The following is a 22153-nucleotide window of genomic DNA, read 5'->3' as shown; positions in this document are numbered from 1 at the left end:
GGGTATCCAATTTAGTGATTGATGAAAAGTATATATATATATATATATATGAGTGTGATATAAAGTATACTGGATATAATATATAATATATTATTCTATCAATTAATTTTATCAGAATATCTAATTATTTTCTATTTATTTGATAAATGATTAAATGACACCTTAGGTATAAATAACAAAGATATGATCAGTGGCATATCCAGTTATGTTTTTTCGTGGGCGGGGGAGGGGGGTTATTAAAAAAATTTTCCTATGAAACGAAAAACTAGTTTTAATTATATACACACTACACTGAACTAAACTTAAATATTATTAATTGTTTTTATTTTTGTAACCTATCAAGTGTAATAACTAATAACATTTAAGTATTTTTCAAACTATTAATATTTTTTTTTTTTAATTTCGAAGAAATTTCGGAGGGAGTTATAACCCCCCTCTGGATACACCACTGTATAAGATAGTAAAAGTAATATAAAAATGTAAATTTAACATATAAAAATAATAAAACCTTTAATAATAATTATTATTAATAGCATTCAATTTTAAAAAGATTACTCTTTATTATGGCTACTGCAAAAAAAAATCAATCTATAGGGCGACGGTCGCTCATATTGTATTAAATTATTCCATTAGAATAACTAAGACAATTTAGAAAAAATATAACTATACTCGAATTGTTCAACAAGAACATATGAAATAATGATTTGGAACGTAAACATTAAAAAGAACTATTTCTAAAATGCCTGGACAATCGATTTTATTATTAACTTATTCATGTAGGTAGGTATTCGCAGCGATCCAGGTTATTTCAAACACTTGGCGTCACACATTGTACACACCGACACACCACTGCAAGCTGAACTTGGCGACCTTCGGTTATAATTTATTATCGTATAATGTTATAATATAATGGCGTAAAATCGTTAGAGGAAAAAATGATCTTGGTTTGATATTTTTTCCATAGACATTTCAACCGAATATAGGTACCGCAGGTAGGTTCGATCTCCGAACGCGGGCGACGTGGAAGAAATCCTGTGCGGTCTCCTGCCACACGACTTGCCAGAAGACGCCCAAGCCCGAAGGAGAATCATCAAACAGTTCGAAATTAATCGCCTGGAGTCCATCCGCGTGGTCGAGACTATTCTGTCGGCCAAAGAAAAGGATGAACGCGCGAAGATGAGGCCTTGTAAATGGCACAAGGGAACGTGCGCGCTACTCGGTTGTGACTGCCCCGATGGAGAACGTGACATCCAGAACGGCGGACTCCGGTAGGCCCGAGAAGGTGTCAGGAAGAGGTCCAGGAAATACTGTTAATGCAAAATGTATAATTTTGAAAATGCATGAACGGGGGGTAAGTCGGGGAGCTGTCCCGTCTACCCCCCCCCACGTATGTTTAAATATTTAATGTTGTCAATAAACGATGGCGGCGCCGCGGAAGCAACGCGAAAGCAGATCCCGCGGCGTCGTCGGTTATAACGGAAAAAAAAAAGGTACCGCAGGTAGATATTGTGTTGATAACATATGCATAAACGTATGCATTGTCTAAATCAAGGTGGATAATATTATATAGATCCACCTTGGTCTGAATAATATTATAATATTTATACAGGAATAGACAGTATAGCGTGCTGAACAAATTTCAGATATGATTGTTTATTAAGTAGAAACTTTTTATCGCACTAAATTCGTTACCCGGTACCCGTCTACCCGCCCGCCCATTTTAATCTCGAGGCGATTGCCTCAAAAAAAGCCTACTTTGGCACGCCACTATACGAATAGATGACATGAGAAGTACGAATTGTTTGTATATATAATTATAATTAGTATTTATTTTCATAGCTGTATTTGTTATACACTTTTTTACATTATGAATCATAATATTGACTATTTCATACATAACACTTAAAAGAGTTAAACGGTAGATAGATAGGCACCTAACCTACGTCTTAGTGAATAATTATAACACGTAATTTTAGACGAGATAACAAAATAATATTATGCCCCACGGCCGCGGCCTATACGCCTTCAATTTTATTATTAACTGTATAGGTCAAGTATTACCTATTCTAGTATAATATACATATAAATTTATAGATTTGGTAGGTACCTATATTATATATATCATCTAGTACCTACTATTATAATACATATACATTAATTTTGATATTTAATATTGTTTGACTGTCGTCGTTTCTTTTATTATATTATACATATATGAGTAGCCCGTTACTCAAGTCTCGGTTATGCTTTTATACATGTTTTTTTCAATTGTTTTTTTTTAAAGTCATTTACAGTGTATATATTACCTGCGTAGGTATAGTGTGCGACGAGTATTATATATGTTATGTAAGCTATACTATGTATAAACAGTACAGAGAAAAAACATGAAAGCGTTTCGCATTAGAAACGCCCGAACGTGAATAATGTAATTAAAATATGAATGACGATATATATATATATAGGTACATGATACGTTATGTTATGCGTTGAGAACAACTCTGGGCCATTCACGTTTCGGGCGTTTGACTGCGGATTGCCCGAAAGTTAATCGGATTGAAGCTGAGCGATATAAAGCTATTGGAATGATGTTCCGTTTTGGAACGGAAGCGTAAGTATCTGGTACGTATAATATGCTGTTTGTCGTTTAGTGGAGATTTTCAGATCGTTGTGCAATAAATGTGTTGGGTGGCGTACCAAGGGGCATTGGCTTCTTATCGCAATACTTGTATACTTGTGATTTATCAATTATAAATTATAATACTAGGTGCCTAAATTATCTTGTAATTTAATTTCATTATAGCTTATTAATCTTATAGTCTTATTGTCAATTGCTATTGCTATCATAGTGTATGCGGTACTATAGTGTATGCCATACGAATTGATACAATAAAAATAAATAGATATTGTAAAATTATGGAGTTGAAAAGACTTAAGAGGATGTCACTGTCACACACTGTTTGTTTTCTCTCTCTAGCTCACGCGCAACATAGACAAAACGCAGTCTGAGTAGAACTCGCTCAATTTTGGTTCTAGAGTAAATATACCTATTATAAAATAAAATTTTGATAATATTTCTGCGTACAAGACGATGAGTTTTTTCCATTATTTCCAATACTACGTTAATTATATCGTTTAGAAATAGCTATAAATTACACCATTTTTAAATAATCTTTACATTTTCAAAATTTTAATTTTTTTAAAAATCTCATCGTCTTGTACTCAGAAATATTATCAAAATTTAATTTTATAATAGGTGTATTTACTCTAGAACCAAAATTGAGTGAGTTCTACTCAGACTGCGTAAATGCATTTTGTCTATGTTGCTCGTGGACTAGAAAGAGAAAACAAACAATGCACCTACATCCTCTTAAATAATCGTTTCATTGATGTAAATAAATTAGAAATATGCGTAGTACCTAGCAATAATTATAGAATAGTCTATTCTATAATCAATGATAGTAGGTATATTATTACCTATAGTCTATACAATAAATAATAATTATCCGACGACTGTGATTTCTGACGGTTTAGTTCAGATAATTTCTTATGAGGTAGATACTTACCAATGTTTTACTTAATACCTACTCCACTACGTAGCAATAAGACCATACGGTATTTTTAAATTATAGTGAAATAGTTTTTTTTTATCAAGTATGAGTATCAATAGTCAATACCTTAACAATCGTTAAGGCTTTAGAGACTGTACCTAGTAATTACGAGAAAGGCCAGGAAGGATATAAGATTTACGGCATAATTACTCATATTGTAATATAAAATGTTAAAATAATTTAGTCATATTATGATGTGGGTAAGTTTAAGATAAATTTTGCATTCACTGAAAACGTAACTAATTTTTGAGGGAGTAGTCAACTTGCCAAATTGTATTTTGATTAATATCTTTTCATAAATGTTCACTACTACGACCGTATAGAAATTCTTTAAAATCTATGAATAATATGAATCTAATGCAACTACGCTATTGAGTTGGGTTATTTATCTTTTTTTATAATGGGTACTACTCGTACTAGGTGCAGTGGCGTGTTTAGGGATGGGCCTGGTAAGCAAGTGCCCATCCCACATTTTTATACAAGTACTAGACCACAGTATAAGTCCGATGCTCAATGAAAAATGAAAATATGATTTATAGTTAGAAAAAAAATTGTTTTAATTAGGTTAGGTATTTCAATACAAATGTAAGATTTAAATATAGTTTTAATAAAAGGTAAGCTACCATTTATTATAAAAATATAAAAATTAGTCATTTAGAATAAAAATGCTAAAACTTAAGATCAAATTATAATATGGGGAGAGGGTAAAACCATTCTGAACTTAACTTTTCTGGTCCATCCATAAAAAAAGTTCTGGACACGCCACTGACTGGGTGATTTAGTAATGGAACAATACTACAATTAATAAGTCATTATCCCTTACCTTATTATAGTTTTTACGTACAAATCATAAATCACAGCTGTTATCTCCCTATTACACGTAGAGGTCACTCACGCTGATAACATTTTACATCGTTTGCCCATGTAATCGGCACCGTATTGATAATAATATTATTTATTAGTTATTTAAACAGTGTCGACTGACTGGGCTTATAAATTGACACTATAGACTATCGGCGAATGGTATTATAACTTATAAGTATTCGTTTGACGTTTATCATCCAAGTGTGTAATTATATTATTTTAAATAGTAATTATAAATTATTATGCTATTATAATTGTAGAGAGTTGACTGAGTTGAGTGTGTAAAAGTGTAATTCCGTTGTTCTACAGTTCTACATTTATCTGCTGGCTGTGAGCATAATATTTTACTATTACTTATTAGTTACTTTCTTTAATTTGTTTCTTACAATCATTTCTATTTTTTTTTCTAAGTCGTAAAATTGAAGTAGGTATACCGCACAGTCCCACTATGAGTATTTTCAGTGTCGTCAAAGAAGCACCGCCTATCGAAGTGTTCCATCTAGTGAAAGTGTTTAATGAAGACGACAATCCATCAAAAGTAAATTTGACCATTGGGGGTATGTACATTTTGATTACTATCTGCTACCAATTTATATTGACTATTGTATTCAATTTTACAGCATACAGGACGGATGAAGGCAAACCGTTTTATATGCCTGTTGTGAAAAAGGCTGAAAGTGTGGTACTTGAAAATACGTTAAATCATGAGTATTTACCCATATTGGGCTTAGAATCTTTTACTAAAGCTGCATCACAACTTCTATTGGGCAATATCGCTGAACGACAAGAAGAGGGAACTGTAATAATTTATATTTATACTATTTTGTTTTAGAAAACATCAATATAATAGATAATTATTATAAAATGATCTAAAGTTCAAGTTACAATGCTTTTATGAACTAATAAAAATATTATCTTGTTGATAAAATTAATGTTAATAATGATAAAAATGATTAAATTATTAATGATGTAGGTATACAGTGGAAAGTTATGATTTAAAACAACCAAAGGTAAACATACCTATTTATATTTCTATATAAAATCTAACGTATAAATTAAATTAATTTTACTTTCATTACTCAAATTAACTAATATGGTATATATATATATATAAAGTAATGTTTCTTTGTTCTAATTACTGGATTCTTTTAAATAAAAGTTATATAAATAGCTTACTTGAGACTGAGAGGGTTTGTAGCTTTGTATTTCAACTCCTATAATAGGGTGGCTTACACATACATTTTCTTTTCGCTCATGAAAATCGAATATATTTTTTGTTTATTTATAGGGTTGTCAAATAGTAATCATGGATAAAGTTTCTGTATTGTATTATATTGTCATTTTGACTACTTAATAACTTTTCTATATAAATGTACAATTAAATAACAGCTATTATATAAAATACAGTGTATGACTTGCGCTCATCAAATTAAACCAATTATTTTAGGGCGGGTTGACTGTTATTAATAATATCAAAAACACCTAATATTCTTTTATTTTTACTGGAAATTGGTTATACATAAAAAAAAAAAAATAATTAAATCTAGGTTTCATTTATTGCTTGGTATTACAGCCTGTTATGGAACAATGATATTTAAAATAAATAAATTTTATACCCACTTAATTATTTATTATCAATATTTCCAATTTTGAGGATATAAGGATTAATTTAATACAATTAAAAAAAAAACTGTTATACTTTAATAAAACTACAGTAATTATAATTAGTTAATTAGTTTTTATTTTAATTAATTAATTATAACTTATAACTTATAGTTTGGATATTAGACTTTTTTTCTCCTTGAGTTTTTTTTAACTTAGTATGTTGAATGGATTGGATATAGTTGGACTTCAATTATGATAATTTTGTGATACAACATCATTGCTTTTAACTTAGTAATATATTCATAACAAATAACAATAATGAATGTAAATGTAAATTTTAAATTTGTTAATGAAATACAATACCAGTTAATATTTACTTTTCACCATAACTAATATTACTAATTATTTTTATGGTTGTCAAAATGTCATAACATCTATAAATTATAAGCTTTGTCTATGAAATACTTTCAAAACTGTGTTTTTTCTAGTTCTTTGATTTTAATCAAAATTGTTATATTCTTAAGTATCTTTAATTAAATATATAATATATATTTTATATTACATTTTAATATGTAATTTATATTTTAATATGGTACATAATTATTGTTAAAAGTTAAAATAGGTATTCATACATTTTGTAATATTAATTTTTTTCTGAGCTTTTAAATCCAGTGGCGTAGCTAGGATTTTTTTCGGGGTGGGCTGATTTTTGTAAAGTACAATTTAAGATTTTTGTAGCGATTTTCTAAGACCATTAAAAATTAAAATAATTTTTTAATTTTCTTGATATTTTGGGGGGGGGCCTTCAATCCTCCCCATGGCTACGCCACTGTTTAAATCATATAATAGCTTTATTTTTATTAAATAAAATATACAATTTAACTTGAAGCGATATTAATCTATGTTCTTTAAATACTTAGAATAAATTTGTATTCTTTATAAATTATTTTTTTTTTTACCAATATTTAAGATAGATTTACACAATAAGTTAATAACAATTAACGTGTCTATGCATATTAGTGCATATGTATTATAGTCTTCAATCTGTTCTGACACTGGAAATTATGATAAGATTGAATTAGAAAATGCATAAACAAAAGAAATAATAATTTTGTTCTAAACCTATTAATTGTAATCAATTTGTTAGTGAATAGCAACTTCCTGATTTAAAAATAATCTACAAATGTATATTATGCAGTATAAATATCTCTTATCTTAGTTATATATTAGGTACTTTTTAACAAATATTTTATTAAGTTTAAATTCTGTAAATAACCCAACTTCTCAAACATGACTATAGTACATAGATAACATTATAAATGTATTTATGTTAATGAAAGCATTAATTTTGATTTAATAAATATGAAAAATATTTAAATTAATATATGGTTTTTATTTTTTAGATCTTTGGAGTTCAATCAATCAGTGGTTCTGGAGCACTAAGAGTGGGTGCAGAATTCTTAGTTAAACATTTGAAATGTACCACATTCTATTATTCAATACCAACTTGGGGTAATTATATGCAAATAATATTATTGTTTTTGTATTGTTGAATATAATTTAAAATATAAAAGCTAGATTTCACATAAAATGCAATAAATGCATTAATTTAATGTTTTATCATTATTCATTAAATATTTAGGAGTAGTAGATCAAAATGTTGTGGGGTATTCCCTACCAGTCCACTCCGCTTATCAAAACTTTAAATACTTATAACTCAAAAACTATTTGTCATATCTAAACACTCATCAAAATATTCTGCTTCAAAATATAAAATTTATAATACAGAAGGAAGGGAGGGGGGATTTTTTTACAAAACAAAAGTTTATTTCACCACAAAATATTCCTTAAGTAGTACTTACAAACAATCTTAAAATTTTGAAAATTAAGTCTAGGTTATCAAATAAAAAAATAAAGTTGAGCAAGCTTAGTGACTCACCCTGTAAATAAAAGCTTCTATAATGTATTAAAACAGTGTTATTGATTTACAATTTTGTTTAGAAAATCATCATTTGATTTTCATGACTAGTGGATTTCAAAATGCCAAAACTTATCGCTATTGGAATGAAGAAACAAGATCTCTTGATTTTGATGGATTTTGTGAAGATTTATCGAATGCACCAGAAAATTCAGTTATTATATTGCATGGATGTGCTCATAATCCAACTGGCTTAGATCCAACTGAAGATCAATGGAAAAAAATTGCAGAAATTATTAAAGTTAGTATTAATATACTTTTAGGTAGTTAGGAAAAATAATCGTGAAAATAAAACCTAGTAAAAAAAACATAAAAAGTTCATAAAAATATATAATTTAATAAAATATGAAGCAAATATGGAGAATTATAATATTACGTTATAGTTTATACATTTTTCTTCAATTCATTATTTTACATTAAAAATCTAATGTACTTTAAATTAAAAAAATAAGGGTTTAACATCTATCTGTTTTAGGAACATAATTTAATACCGTTCTTTGATAATGCTTACCAAGGATTTGCATCTGGAGATTTGGAAAAAGATGCCTGGTCTGTACGATATTTCCTTAATCAAGGGTTTGAATTTTTATGTTCACAATCATTTGCTAAAAACTACGGACTTTATAGTGAGTTATAATAATAATACATTATTTTAAATTTTTGAAACTAAAATTTAGCCTGTATTTCTTGTAATGCATTTTGAAGATGAGCGTGCAGGAAACCTTACTTTTGTTCTGAATTCTTTGGAAAATGTTAAGGCTGTAAAATCTCAGGTGACAATGATTGTTAGAGGGATGTATTCAAATCCACCAAACCATGGTGCACGTACCGTCAGTACAATATTAAATAATGATGAATTTAAAAATGAATGGCGAGTTTTAAATAATACATTTTTTAATTATTTTGTTGTAAATATTTATGATTATAATAATGTATTTATGTGTTATGTTAATACATATTTTATTTTTAGGATGGATACTTTAAAGTTAATGACAGATAGAATTAAAGCTATGAGAAAAGCTTTAAGAGAAAATTTAGAAAAGCTTGGAACAATTGGGACATGGAATCATATTACTGATCAAACTGGAATGTTTTCCTATACAGGATTATCAGGTAAATTTTTAAGTGAATACTTATTAAATTATTTTTGTACTTAAACACATTTTTAATATTATAGCAAGTCATGTAGAATACTTACGAAACAAATATCATATTTACATGTTGCGGTCGGGACGTATTAACATTTGTGGATTGAATACAAATAATATAAATTATGTAGCTGAAGCAATTACCGATACTTTATTAAATGTTACCAAGTAAAGAAATAAAAAATAATAAGACCATAACAAACAAATTATATTTCATGTTTAATTCTATGGACTAGAAACATTTTTCATTTAATTAAATGAACCTAATTAATATTTACACAATTATATATTGTTTTATTATTATTTCAACTATGAATTTGTTAATAATATTCTACTATTAAATAACTGACCTTGATTATAAATTACTACTTAACACTTTCACTGCGGCATGGTTTGACTTGAGCGATTCCCCTGTACGGAACATTTTTTATAATAATAGTAATAAAAATATAAAAAATACCCGGAATCTCAAACCACTGCGAATTAAACAATTTCAACCGTTTATCTGTGCAGTAGCACAAGCACAAATAGCTTGTTGTGTGCTGGTATTATTGGGTGAGATCAAAAAGTAATACAGGTTGTCGACGCTTGCCGCATAGAACACATAGTATTTGTCGACGTCAGCAGTCAAAGTGTTAATAATAAGTACATTTTTGAGAGATGCAAATTTTACCATACATTTTCTGAAACAAATATTGTTTAATAGTATGACAAATAAATAAATTAAATAAAGCCAAAATATCATAATTTTATAACGAAAATAGATTTTTAAATTAGAAGGATTAAACAAAAAATATACTGTATATCTAATTTGCATCTCTTATATAACCTCATTATAATGATTTGAACAATATTGATTATTTACCACTTAATAACTATACCAAAATTTCTTATTTCAATAAGTATATATGTATGGCATTTATGACAATAAATAGACTACTTTTTTATATAAATTGTTAAAGCATTAAGTATAAGAATTTAAAATTTTTAGATTGTTTGCTTAGTTTTAATAGATGGTTAAATATTGTATCAAGAATTTTCTAGTCTTAGTTTAACATTACTTTTAGTACCAATATTTCTGTATTTGTATCAATAACATTGACAAATAGAATATGTACCAAAAGATATAATGTGTAGTTTGTTTTAATAGAGAAAACTGTAAAATTTCAATTTCTGTTTAACAATTGAATGGTGGATGGGAAATAATGTGCTATGTAACAATTCCAAAATTATTATTAAACTTGAATAAAAAAAAAATCTAAAGCTAATAATTTTGATTAATGAAAATAATATTAAATAAAGTTAAAATTATTATCTTATTATCTTAGTAAAGTTATTATATTTATAACACAATAATAAAACAATGGTATCACTTCACAAAATTAAAAATATACCGATAATCATTGATGAAACAGTATTACTGTATTAGTACAAAAACATTTTTTTTTTTAAAGTATAGAAGTACAATAGTTACCAATACTTTTGATTTTAAATGTAAATTTTTTGTATTTTATACAACATATAACAATCCAACATACTAAATACTAAAAAAAATTAAAAATTATTTTTAAACAATAGATCACAAACCTGGTTCAATGTTCACCAAAAAAAGTTCCTCTTAAAATTACAATAGTAAATTGGTACATTTTACAAATGAGTAGGTAGCTAAAGAGTGTAAGTGTACAAATGACAATTTGCAAAATTGATGGAAAAACAGAAATAAAGATTCAAATATTTTCTAAAAACCATAATTTTTAATCCACAAAAGAATATGATTAGGTTACTTAATATTTGTGGATTTGAGATAAGTATTTGATATTCTTGTGCCTTATTGTATTTCTGTAGAACATATATAGTTAAACTTCTCTTTGAATATTGAATTTAATAATTTTTTTAATTATTCTAATGATCAGCATAAATTACCAAAATCTGAAAAAATAATTATTATAGATATATATCAAATTAATGTTACACTTAGCACAGATAGTATTCTCATCTTTATGTTTGATAAAAGATCAATTCATTATTCATTCTACTATTCAAACTAATAAGGTAATAAAGCAACATCACAAAAAAAGTTCTGCTAAACTCAAATTTGAATTTTCATGTTTGTAACGCGGATACAATACTTGCACGAGTAACGTGGGAATTGGGAAAAATTACTTTTTTTAATTTATATAAATATGTGCAACATAGTAGCAATTTCAACTTATTCTATTCCAATGTTGTATTAATATATTGGAGCAATAAGAATTCTGAAATAGAAAAAACACAAATTTTTAGAGTAAATGTTGTGTTTTAGTCACTATGAATTAAGATATACTTAAAAAGTAACAAGTATATTATCTTAATTCGTGTTTCAAACCCAAAAATATTTGGCGCGTATTGTTATCACGGGTGTTCAGCAACAACATGATAAAAATGTGCGCCTGCGCAAATTGTGACAAGTCTGCTCCTACTGTGTCTAGGTAATATCTGCTGCAGCCTGCTTCGTAAAAAAATAAATAATAATATGATATGAGCCAAAATACTAAATAGATAATAGATTTTGAATTGTTATATTTTGTTATCTAATATAGTAATAGACTATAGTGTTCTTAATAATAATTAATAATTATTTATTTTTTCTAGTTAACACTTTATAGTTATTTTATTGTTGTACATCTATTCAATTCTATAATTGTATTGATCAAAAAAATGTAGAATTATAGCTATAAATTGTATTTCAACGCTATGTCATTAGTTATTACTTATTGCAATTTAAACTAATTTAGTCTATTTTCTAGTTATTTATATGATTTAATATCACTAAATTGAAATCTGTTGAATCAGTTATATGAACGTTAAGACATTTAATTGTATGCTTATAAATATGAACTAAACACTAATGCAATATGGATAGAAAAAAATTAATTGCTCTACAGCCATATGAATTGCACAAGGAATTATTGGACAAATATCTGGAGTACTGTAAATCCATTGATTTAAAAAAGTATGTTGATTCTTGAGTTAAAAAATTGGAGTATGGATCTATTTATTTTAGTTACTTTGTTTTAGACGTGAAAAACGCGATATTGATGTTATACAGGAGAACCACAAGTTTGTATGGGATGAAGATGACGAAGTTTTTACTTGGGAACAGAAATTGGCTAGGAAGTATTATGATAAGTTATTCAAAGAATACTGCATTTGTGACTTGAGCTTATATAAAAAATCCCAGGTTAGTTATCTATTTAAAGTAAATTAGAGTCATTATACGCCTATTAAGACATTATAAATAATTATTTTTATGTTTATCTAATATTATATATGATGTAGGTAGCTATGCGTTGGCAAACTGAAGGTGAATTAGTTAGTGGTAAAGGTCAGTTCATTTGTGGCAATAAAATTTGTGATGAAACAACACACCTACGGACATGGGAGGTAAATTTTAGTTACATGGAACACTACCAAAAGAAAAACACTCTAGTTAAACTCAGTATGTTTTACTTATAACTTATAATTATATGCTATTTGTATCATTGTTTTTATTTAATTTAAAATTTATTCAGGGTTATGTATGGATTGCTCCAATAAATTAAATTATAAACACAAAAAGAAAGAAATCAAGCGCCAAGCTTCCAAACCTAAAAAAGACAAATCAAGACATTCCAACAAAGAACGAGAAAAATCTGATAATCAGCCAACTACTAGTGTTCAGAGTGAGGCACCAGTAACTTCTAAACTAGCAATTGAAGATAATGTTTGGAGTGAGCAACTGCAAATAGAAGATGAAAAACCAAGAGAAGATGACTTTGAAGATTATTTAGAACAGTTGCTATTTTAAATAAATTATTATTTATTATTTTACTCTTTCTAATCTATATTATTTAACACTTTCTATTAAATTATTCTAAATGATAATAACAATAACAGAATTAAATATAAAAAGAACAGGTTATTTTTTAAACAATAACAATAAGTAAAATATTTGATTCAGTGTTCTTCTTCATGTAGAAATAAATTGTCTTTTGTGTGAGTGTCTCCTTGATTCAATATATTGCGTGCTGTGCTCTTCTTTTTTTTTCCTGTGAATACTCGTGCAATTTGGATAAATTTCTTTCTGGAAGCTATAGAATATTTTCAACGATATCATTAGGTTATGCTTAGTCAAGCTCATATAAGTTCTATGCATATTTCATAAGATATAACTTATAATATCTAAATTATTACTAAAACATTTTGACAAAAAATTATTCTGATTCCAAATTTATCATTATTTTTATACCTTTTCCCATATTTTTCAGCCTTTCTTTAAATGCGGCGTCCTCATCACCTGGTGTATGATTTGGGATGAAGAACCTTTGTTCTTCCATAGGACTGTCTATTGAAACACAAACACAGTATCATGACTAAGTCAAATCCACTAAAATTTAAACAACGATAAAAATGTCATAAACCTAGTTGGTTCAAAACAATATTTATATAATAAGATATTATATTATTATGACATATTGACATTGTTATAGCAATAAAAGGATTTGACTACAATTCCAGTGGCATAGCCAGGATTTTTTTTTGGATAGGACTGAATAGCACTGATAATTTGCTACAAAGTACCGTGGGGAATCCGAATCCTTCATACGATTTAGTATGATGTCATGGTGGGTAATACTACTAATAGGTACTGGGTGTATACGACTTTAGAATTTTGCAGTAACTTTTATAAAATAAATAAATGTAAGATACTATTCAAAATTCTAATGTAAATAAACAATCATAATAAGTTTTACGTAGTAATCGTAATCGAAATTCCACCCCCTTTGGCTATGCCACATTACGACCAAACAATTCCCAGGGCCGAATTTAGTGGGGGGGCGTTAGGGGTATTTTGTATGTTTGGATATCGCATTATTGAAGAGCGCGTAACTTATTCTTAGAAAAACCAGCGAAGGTGACTCTCACACGTACACGCACAAATGAGAAATCGGTTAAAACAACTATACTGTTCAGGAATGAGGATTCGTATAATTTTTTCCGTTAAAAACTACTAATTTTTCATCAATCAGTCCGATCGTTGTATCGTTTTTTTTTTTACACTTCTGAAAATTAATTTGAATTCAGCGTTAAGTATACTTGAGATCGGTCGGGCCACTTTTCCAGTTTTATTTTAATAATATTTGTTAAACAATATTTTTCAAACAATTTATCTAAATTAAATTTGTGGAATTTTAAGGTCAAAATTAAAAAATGTAGTCCGATTACTCTGATTGATCTCAAATATAGACTTTATGTTGAATCCATTATACATTTTCAGAAGTCTTATCGCTTCAATATAATGATCGAACTGATTGAAGTTAAATGGGTAGTTTTTGACGGAAAAATTGGCCGGTATTCAAATAGGCAAATAGCCTAGTTTTTTACATAAAATACCTATACGGCTATACGTCTAGGCTATGGCTGATCAATAAAATTTATAATGAAGTTTCTAACGAAACAACACTAAACAGTCAACACGTATGAAATATAATGCAAAATAATATTTACAATTTTTTAGTATAATAATTGTGTAAAAATAATATAATAAATATTTGTGGTAACGCTTTGCGTAACAGAAATAAGATAAATCAATAGAGAGAAGATAGAATTAAAAAAGAGATTAATCCTGCAGATCACGCTTTTAATAAATACAAGAGCATTTTGGAGTGTTTTATTGATATTTTAAACATGAAGCAAGTTATGTTAATTTGAAAATCTACAAGAAGTTTATAATTTTAAAATATCAATAAAACTTTCCAATTTGCCCGGATAATAGTTTTATTTTTAAATTTTACAATTTATAAATTTACTCTAATTTTAAATTAACATTATTAAATGGATTATTCTGATTATTGAATTATTTTGAATGCAAAATTTCCCATGTTACTTATGTGTGAGATGGTCGATAGAGAGTAGAGACAACACTTACGAATTTAGTTTTAAATTTTAAAATGTAGTCGGCAAATTATATATATTTATATCTCCCACCCATCAATATTTGCTAGCGCCGGCCCTGACAATTCCATAATAATAGGTATGTATATCTATATTAAACAATAACACAAAATCACAATATTGAAAACTGTGGTATATACCTATAGGTATGTATATACATTTATAATCAGTATGGTCTATAGACTATACCTAGTCTATAATGTATAAATACTTTACATGCCTTTATCCAAAGTGGAGAGAAATTGTTCGTTTTTACGCAGTTGCACTAGGAATTCTTCGTTTTGCAACAGAATCGCTATTTGCTCGTCGTTGAGTTCGCTCTCTGAAATCTGTAATTAAAATAAACTGTCAGTGCCAATTCTATATTTATACGGGTGAGAGAATATATTATATAAAGGGGATTTACCACCACTTGAACTTGATCAATTTTATTAATATTATATATTAATTTTATAATTTTATTTTGCATTTAAGAAAATATTTGTTCATAGCTAAATGTCCTCAATATATAATAACTGACCCGGCTGGCGAATAAATGATTTGATGATGAACAATAATATTCATAAGAAAATTATATTAAAGGACGCCTACAAGTTAGTTCCAAATTACAGAATTGGTTCTTGGTTAATTCATATCTATCTATAAATGTGAAAATGAAAATCTTTGTTAGGTACACACTACACGTGTTATCTGAAACTACTGAAACTACTCATCAATCATCCGATTATCTTGATTTTTTTTTTTAATTGAAAGATTATACCGCGGTGCAAGTTTTAAGCTAATTTCTGATTCTATAAGTTAATAAAAGATCAAGTTATTAATTTTTTAAATAATTAGCAAATACGTGTTACCAATTATTAGTTATTATTAGAAATTAGTATAGTTAGTAAATATATAATATTTGATATTTTGATGTATTATAATTACACAGTAAGTACATAACTTTTTCATTATTTTTGATCCAGTTTCTTACTATTAAAACGTTAGTAGTAGTAGATTTTTGGTTCAAAATGATAATAATATAAAATTTGGGCCATTTAACAACAACAACAACAACAACAAATATATTAAAATAATTTCTAAAAAAAAATGCTGCTGTTAAATGGTAACAAAAAAGAAACGCTAGGCGGGATAGCTATGTAAAATTGATTTTTTGGAAATATATCTACACTAAATCAGTATACCAAAAATCCACATGCGTTATGCATTTGACAATCAATTAGGATATATTTTGCAACGAAGTGCACGGGGATAGGTGATAGCTATAGAATAGTATTATACGTATTTATTCTATTTCTTCATCCGGTTCTCGGCTTCTGGACGGTATACGAATACAGTATACACTAATATATGATACAAGTGAATAAGGTACGCGTTAGTACCTATAGGTATACATATTTATCAATACTAATTATAATTTATAATAAAATAAGTACATAATAATTGTATAAGACACAATACCATAAAATAGGTTAAATTAATTAAAATAAATAATAATAATGAATGTTAAAAATACTTATTAATTTCCAATATATGATATTTAGTTAAGAGTTGTAAACTTAACATTTTTTTCACTGACTACCTAATTCTTTCCTCTCAAGCGATTTTTTCACCTTGGATGTACTATTTTGTCTTGGATAGGTATGTTTTACATTAGGTAGATCTTTTTTTTTCAAATGATGAAAATTTATTTGGTCAGACGGAATACAATTCTGAATTATTAAGTTTTCCGTCAAACGATTCGCAACAATATGTTGAGTTCGTTTTAAAGTAGGTAAATGCCAATTATGTTCATATTTTTGGTGGAAAATCACAGCTACTTATAAGATTTTAAAATTAATAATAGTTAATAATATTAGCAATTTGTATGCATAAGAACCTTTTTGAATTTCGAGCAGTTATATAATGATAATTGATAATACATTTTTATCGAAAACCAATTCCGTATTTCCTGTATAATAAAAACTGTAACGCCTCATCCCTCATGTTGATTCTGAGAAAATAAGCATGACGATGATATAATATAAAAAGTAAGTACAAAATACTTTATTATTGTATATACTATATAGGTACCTAAGCACAAACATAGAATATTATGACACGTCGGCAAGGTCTACATAAATATAGATAATAGAAACCCCCGACCCACCCAAGAAAAAATCCTAAATACGCCCGCGGGTGTCAGTGTGACTGACTTACGGACTACGGTCCATACAGGATCTGGTGGCGAAGAAATATACGTTTACTTGTGATGTGCTACTGCCGTTGTTCGTGATCCTGAGAAAGTCGGTGGGCAAGGGCCCGAGCATCGGCGGGTTCCAACGGCTTAATGAAGAACCGCCAATATTTCGGGCAGTCTTCTTGCCGAGGTTGTGTAGCACGTCGGGCAACCTGAAAAGTGGAGACAAACATTGACATATAGAAAAAGAGAGAGAAAATCGCACCGGTCCATCAATCGTTGAACCTGCAGGCACTGATTTACGGCTTTGTATTTCGTGCATGAGAACAGGGTCCATAACGTACTATATCAGCTATATAGTATATACTAATACAAAAACTTGTTAATGGCATGCATGATTAATACTATAGTATTATTTTTTTTTATTAGTAGTAGTTATCCTATTGGCGTTTCTAGGGTATTATAGGTGTAATTTACCACACACTCTCCCTATACATTCGTTTTTAATTTTTGTTCTTTCTGATTAAAATCCAAATCATTATATAAAAAATACTGTTGTATGTGTAAAATATTTAATAATATTATAATATATGAATTCGTGTATAATTACTATATTTGTATGTACCTTGTACAGTAGTACAGGACCGTATTTAGGACAGTTTTCTTTGGTCAAATGTCCAGGGCTCGGCTCTAAGCCTATTTTTAAGGGACCCAAAAAGGGGTCACAGAAAAGCTAAATACGGCCCTGACCTTGTACACGTTATTGTACAAGGAAGATCAAAATATATTGATGTAGCCATATAGATACATCAGATATTCAGATCGACTTTGATCCAAAACAGATTCAGAGATCTGGCTATAATCATCATAGGCGAAATTTGAGTTTTACATTTGCGGGGGCTATTATAATTTGCATGTATGTATTGTGTGTATTCTCCCTGAGATATATAAAAGTGGGAGGGGATATTGGATATATATAAACCATTTTGAGGGGGCTACGACTGAGGGGCTACGGCTTAGCCCCCAAACTCTCTAAAATTGCGCTTATGGCTATAATTAATTTATTAATATAAAAAGACAATAATTGTATTATGTCGGATAATAATATTTTATTTTATACAGGACTCCTTAGTTCCTGTTAGGTTAGGTTTTGTTTTCTGTATTTGAATGCATATAAAAACTCGGATGGAGTCTTTTTTAACATAAAATAAACTGTAGGACTCTTTGTGATTATTGTGGGCATTTAAATTTTGATATTAAAAAAAATTAACGTTTAATCTGTATAAAAATATACCTATATTATTGTTGAATTTGTAATTGTAATCATTTTTTAAAAATTTTTTCTAGATTTACGGATTTAAAATATATTTGTAGGTAGTCAGCTAAGTTTAGGTACCTTAAATGTATTATTGTAAATTTTTTTTAATGTTGCTGGTTTTTAAAAATTGTTATTTAGCTTTTTAATCAAAAACGACCCCAGAGTGAATAGAATATCAGGTTTCCATTTCTTTAAATCAGGCCTTGTATAGTTGAACAGATCTAGGCGGCGATTGCATCAATAGATATAACGAATATCTTCTCACATTGGGTCGAAAAACGCGGATTGCATGGGCAGAGCATCATCGAGGTCGTTGCTGCCCGGCCCGTTAAGCAGGTCGGCTGCCCGACACTCACAACTCATCGTCAACAGTTGGTCGACAGTCCGATCAACACTGCCCTTGTTGCATCGCAACACGGCCTCAATTACTTCGTCGTCGAGCGTTGGAAACATCGTCTTGAAGTCGGCCATAGCTTCGTTGAAGTCCAGACTGACGGTCGGTGGCCGGTGAGCTGCGGCCTCGGAAGACTCGGATGCCACATCCACCGCCTCCATGCCGAGCTCGGTGATAGGTATATAGGTACTCAAAGTCCGTTAAATCTAAACTTTGACCTCCACTAGTTCATTATAAATAATAAAGATATATTATTGAGCGCAGACTATTTGAGCGAATACTTATATACCGTTTGAGTGATTGTTTATTCCATCAAAATACGGTTTGGAGTGTTTGGATGAATAAGTATGAAAAGGTAAATTGATTATGTAGTATCGTGTAGTAATGTACATCGTTAATTGGAAAATCAATTATTTTTTTGTATATACTTAATTGACAATAAATAATAATGAATACGAACTCTAATTTTAAAAAAGCATCGTTATAGTAATATTATATGTATAATACTATAATATAATAGGTATATAAACATATATTAATATAAAGTCAAAAAATATAAAAAATTAATTTAAAAATAGTGGCGTGTCCAGTATAAAATAATTGGGTAGGCCAGTTTTGAACTGTAGGTTGTAAGTGTATTTATAACCATTAGGAAAGATTTTTCCTATCACATGGAACCAAACAGTCAAATAAAAATTGGGTAAGCCCGGGCCTAGTCAGCCTACCCTGTAAACACGCCAATGTTTAAATAATCAAAAATAATCTCACTCCCCTAGAATGTATAAAATACAAATTTACAATAATCCCCCAAATGAATTTGTAGATATTAATTTTTTATTTTTTTGATAAAAATTACACTCGCTCAAACGACCACTTGTATTATTAATCAATGATCATTATTTTATGTGTACTTACTGTAGAGTAAAACGGTGTTTTTATAAATACATTAATGTATTACGAGTTGACCTGATGCGTCGTAAGTCCGGTAGGTAGGTACTTAAAAAGGTATCTTGCTGGTATATTATGATGATGGAAAACCGAAGCGGTTATCAGTTTTACTGGTGTACCGAAAAACTAACTTCGTGAGAACAGCGATGATCTGAGTCAATATAGACATGATCTGAAAAAGGCGATACGGATAATATTATCTGCGATGTCGTTATTGCAATTTACGTATGTAGTATGTACCTACCTATAATATACGACTGTACGTATCATATTATATACCTATAATAGACGGAGAATATTTAATACATTGTCACGGAAAAATCAATAATTCCCAGTGCTGACGTATCTCTCGACAAAACATTTTACCGGCCGGTTTTTGCAGTAAGGTACGCGTATGGACCTATGTAAGGTTCATAGACATTACAAGGACAATTTGGGGGAGGGGGTAGACTGTAACTACCTCATATTTTATTTTATAATAGGTAACTAGTACTTAGTAGTTATTACCCTTTGAAATTTGAATCATGTCTTTTTGCTACGATTTCGTGTTCTCGTGCGAGTACGTGATAATTAATTCGCAAAGTCGAACGTTCTTTTACTCGATTATAATATATTATATAAAAATATTCTTATTTTGTAGATAAAATATATTGTTTATTCATATTTATGTTACATTACTTGATACTCGGAAGTGTCTGCCTTTTTTAAGGACAAAGAAATAAAAACGAATACAAATGTCTTAAATTTTCTAAATATTTAGTGTATTTTAATTTATAAAAATTATGATATTCGAAAATAAAGGATAAAATTACAAAAAAGATGTTTATATTTTTCCGCTCTATAAGAAACAAAACATGCCTGCAATCAGAGACAGCTTTAATTAGTTCTTTGACCGAGGGGGGGGCAATATTTTTTTAACATTGATATTATACAAATTATACATGATTAAATCAATGGAAATATTTGACAAAATAAAGAGTAAGATCTCTTGGGAAGGACATTATGCCCCCCCCCCCAAAAAAAAATAAAAAAAGCCACCCCTGCCTGCAATGATGCCTTGAACCACTTCAACAATATTATTAATATTTAAATATAATGATTAATGAGTAATGTCAAATTAGTTATTAAGTATGATCCACGCTCATTGATAGCTCAAAATTAATCCATTATTTATTTATTTTTAATATTACTCAGGCGCAATCAGTGACGTGCTCACGGGGAGGATCAGGGTGTCATATCCCCCCATTTGGATTTTTTTGTAATGATATATTATCTACATGAAAAAAAAATATAGGGTCTGTGACAAGTCTAAAATGAATATCCCCTCCCTCTTTAAAAAAAGCTGAGCATACCACTGGGTGTAATAAATATAATAATAATAATAAATCTTATCTATTATTATCTAGTGAGATTCGTATGATAAGATAAAGTTGCGTCTATACATTTTCAGTCAAAATAAAAACATTTTTAATAATAATTAATTAGAATTTAAATTTTTTTCATCACAGCTTTTATTCTATATTCGTATATCATAAACCTCCTAATTTAAGAAATATTTTTACTTTATAATAGTGTTCAATGTTCATATATTTCATCCGGGTTTGATACTAAAAATGAAACGTGTAACAACGCTCATTATGCGCCGTATCTCCAGTCTCGAATCATAACGTTTTTCATATGAAATTTCATATTAATACGTCTCATATTAAAAATTAAGACTAAATATAAGGTAGGTATCACCCAATAAAAAATTCAATATAAAATGTATGACCTAAATATTAAATAATTATGTCGTATGCGATCTACCGCCCGTTCCTACATACGCCATAAGCGGTCTTTGCATTAAGCATATTTCTATATATGAATATGTCTATACCACTACCACATAGGTAAAAAAATTCATAAATTAATACAAATATAAGATTATAATATATTAATAATGGTAATAATTCAATAATATACACGTCACAATCTAATCCTATACATAAAAAAATATATAAAATATATGTATTAATTCATTACATGTATAGGTATTATAGGTACAATATAATATGTCAATATATTGTATTGAAAATTAAAAATATGATTTAACATTTTTTAAAAAACATTCAAATACATTGTCATTTTCATAGGCGCAA

At 28.6% G+C, this 22153-nt stretch overlaps 3 protein-coding genes across 6 annotated transcripts; 2 read left to right on the top strand and 1 right to left on the bottom strand.

Moving 5' to 3' along the window:
* Window positions 1-2490: 2490 nt before the first annotated feature.
* Window positions 2491-9488, top strand: LOC132919705 (aspartate aminotransferase, cytoplasmic). Of its 2 annotated transcripts, none has more exons than XM_060981489.1 (10): window positions 2491-2619; window positions 4733-4802; window positions 4884-5029; window positions 5093-5271; window positions 7481-7589; window positions 8079-8296; window positions 8531-8681; window positions 8761-8926; window positions 9026-9168; window positions 9233-9488. In XM_060981489.1, exons 3-10 carry the CDS (start codon window positions 4921-4923, stop codon window positions 9373-9375), a joined length of 1218 nt encoding a protein of 405 aa, XP_060837472.1. In that variant the 5' UTR covers window positions 2491-2619; window positions 4733-4802; window positions 4884-4920; the 3' UTR covers window positions 9376-9488. The 2 variants fall into 2 exon arrangements, with proteins under 2 accessions (XP_060837472.1, XP_060837475.1); XM_060981492.1 differs by lacking the exon at window positions 2491-2619 and adding an exon at window positions 4544-4673.
* Window positions 9489-11784: 2296 nt separating this feature from the next.
* LOC132919707 (protein FRA10AC1) lies at window positions 11785-13052 on the top strand. The gene is made up of 4 exons (XM_060981496.1): window positions 11785-12195; window positions 12261-12423; window positions 12522-12681; window positions 12755-13052. The coding sequence occupies exons 1-4, from the start codon at window positions 12098-12100 to the stop codon at window positions 13027-13029; spliced, it is 696 nt and encodes a 231-aa protein (XP_060837479.1). The 5' UTR covers window positions 11785-12097; the 3' UTR covers window positions 13030-13052.
* On the bottom strand, window positions 13022-20381 carry LOC132919706 (CUE domain-containing protein 1). 3 transcript variants are annotated; one of them, XM_060981493.1, is made up of 7 exons: window positions 20260-20381; window positions 19983-20187; window positions 18939-19290; window positions 17423-17567; window positions 15393-15505; window positions 13471-13562; window positions 13022-13312 (listed from the first exon to the last, which is right to left on the bottom strand). In XM_060981493.1, the coding sequence occupies exons 3-7, from the start codon at window positions 19226-19228 to the stop codon at window positions 13179-13181; spliced, it is 774 nt and encodes a 257-aa protein (XP_060837476.1). In that variant the 5' UTR covers window positions 19229-19290; window positions 19983-20187; window positions 20260-20381; the 3' UTR covers window positions 13022-13178. The 3 variants fall into 3 exon arrangements, with proteins under 3 accessions (XP_060837476.1, XP_060837477.1, XP_060837478.1); XM_060981494.1 differs by having other exon boundaries at window positions 18939-19278; XM_060981495.1 differs by having other exon boundaries at window positions 18939-19273.
* Between the last annotated feature and the right edge of the window lie 1772 nt (window positions 20382-22153).

This window comes from Rhopalosiphum padi, chromosome 2 (genome assembly GCF_020882245.1).
Source record: "Rhopalosiphum padi isolate XX-2018 chromosome 2, ASM2088224v1, whole genome shotgun sequence".
Lineage (NCBI taxonomy): Eukaryota > Metazoa > Arthropoda > Insecta > Hemiptera > Aphididae > Rhopalosiphum > Rhopalosiphum padi.
The sequence above is the reverse complement of the archived record's forward strand: the minus strand, read 5'-3'. Positions and strand labels throughout refer to the sequence as shown.

Bases quoted from the DNA above. Each gene is read 5' to 3' on its own strand.
- LOC132919705 (XM_060981489.1), top strand. From the start codon at position 4,921: ATGAGTATTTTCAGTGTCGTCAAAGAAGCACCGCCTATCGAAGTGTTC. The intron at 5,030-5,092 runs GTATGTACATTT...TCAATTTTACAG, and splicing joins AGTAAATTTGACCATTGGGG to CATACAGGACGGATGAAGGC. The intron at 8,297-8,530 runs GTTAGTATTAAT...TATCTGTTTTAG, and splicing joins AAATTGCAGAAATTATTAAA to GAACATAATTTAATACCGTT.
- LOC132919707 (XM_060981496.1), top strand. From the start codon at position 12,098: ATGGATAGAAAAAAATTAATTGCTCTACAGCCATATGAATTGCACAAG. The intron at 12,424-12,521 runs GTTAGTTATCTA...TATATGATGTAG, and splicing joins GCTTATATAAAAAATCCCAG to GTAGCTATGCGTTGGCAAAC. The intron at 12,682-12,754 runs GTATGTTTTACT...AAATTTATTCAG, and splicing joins AAACACTCTAGTTAAACTCA to GGTTATGTATGGATTGCTCC.
- LOC132919706 (XM_060981493.1), bottom strand. From the start codon at position 19,228: ATGGAGGCGGTGGATGTGGCATCCGAGTCTTCCGAGGCCGCAGCTCAC. The intron at 17,568-18,938 runs GTGAGAAGATAT...TCCACTTTTCAG, and splicing joins TCCGCGTTTTTCGACCCAAT to GTTGCCCGACGTGCTACACA. The intron at 13,313-13,470 runs GTATAAAAATAA...AATATTCTATAG, and splicing joins GCTGAAAAATATGGGAAAAG to CTTCCAGAAAGAAATTTATC.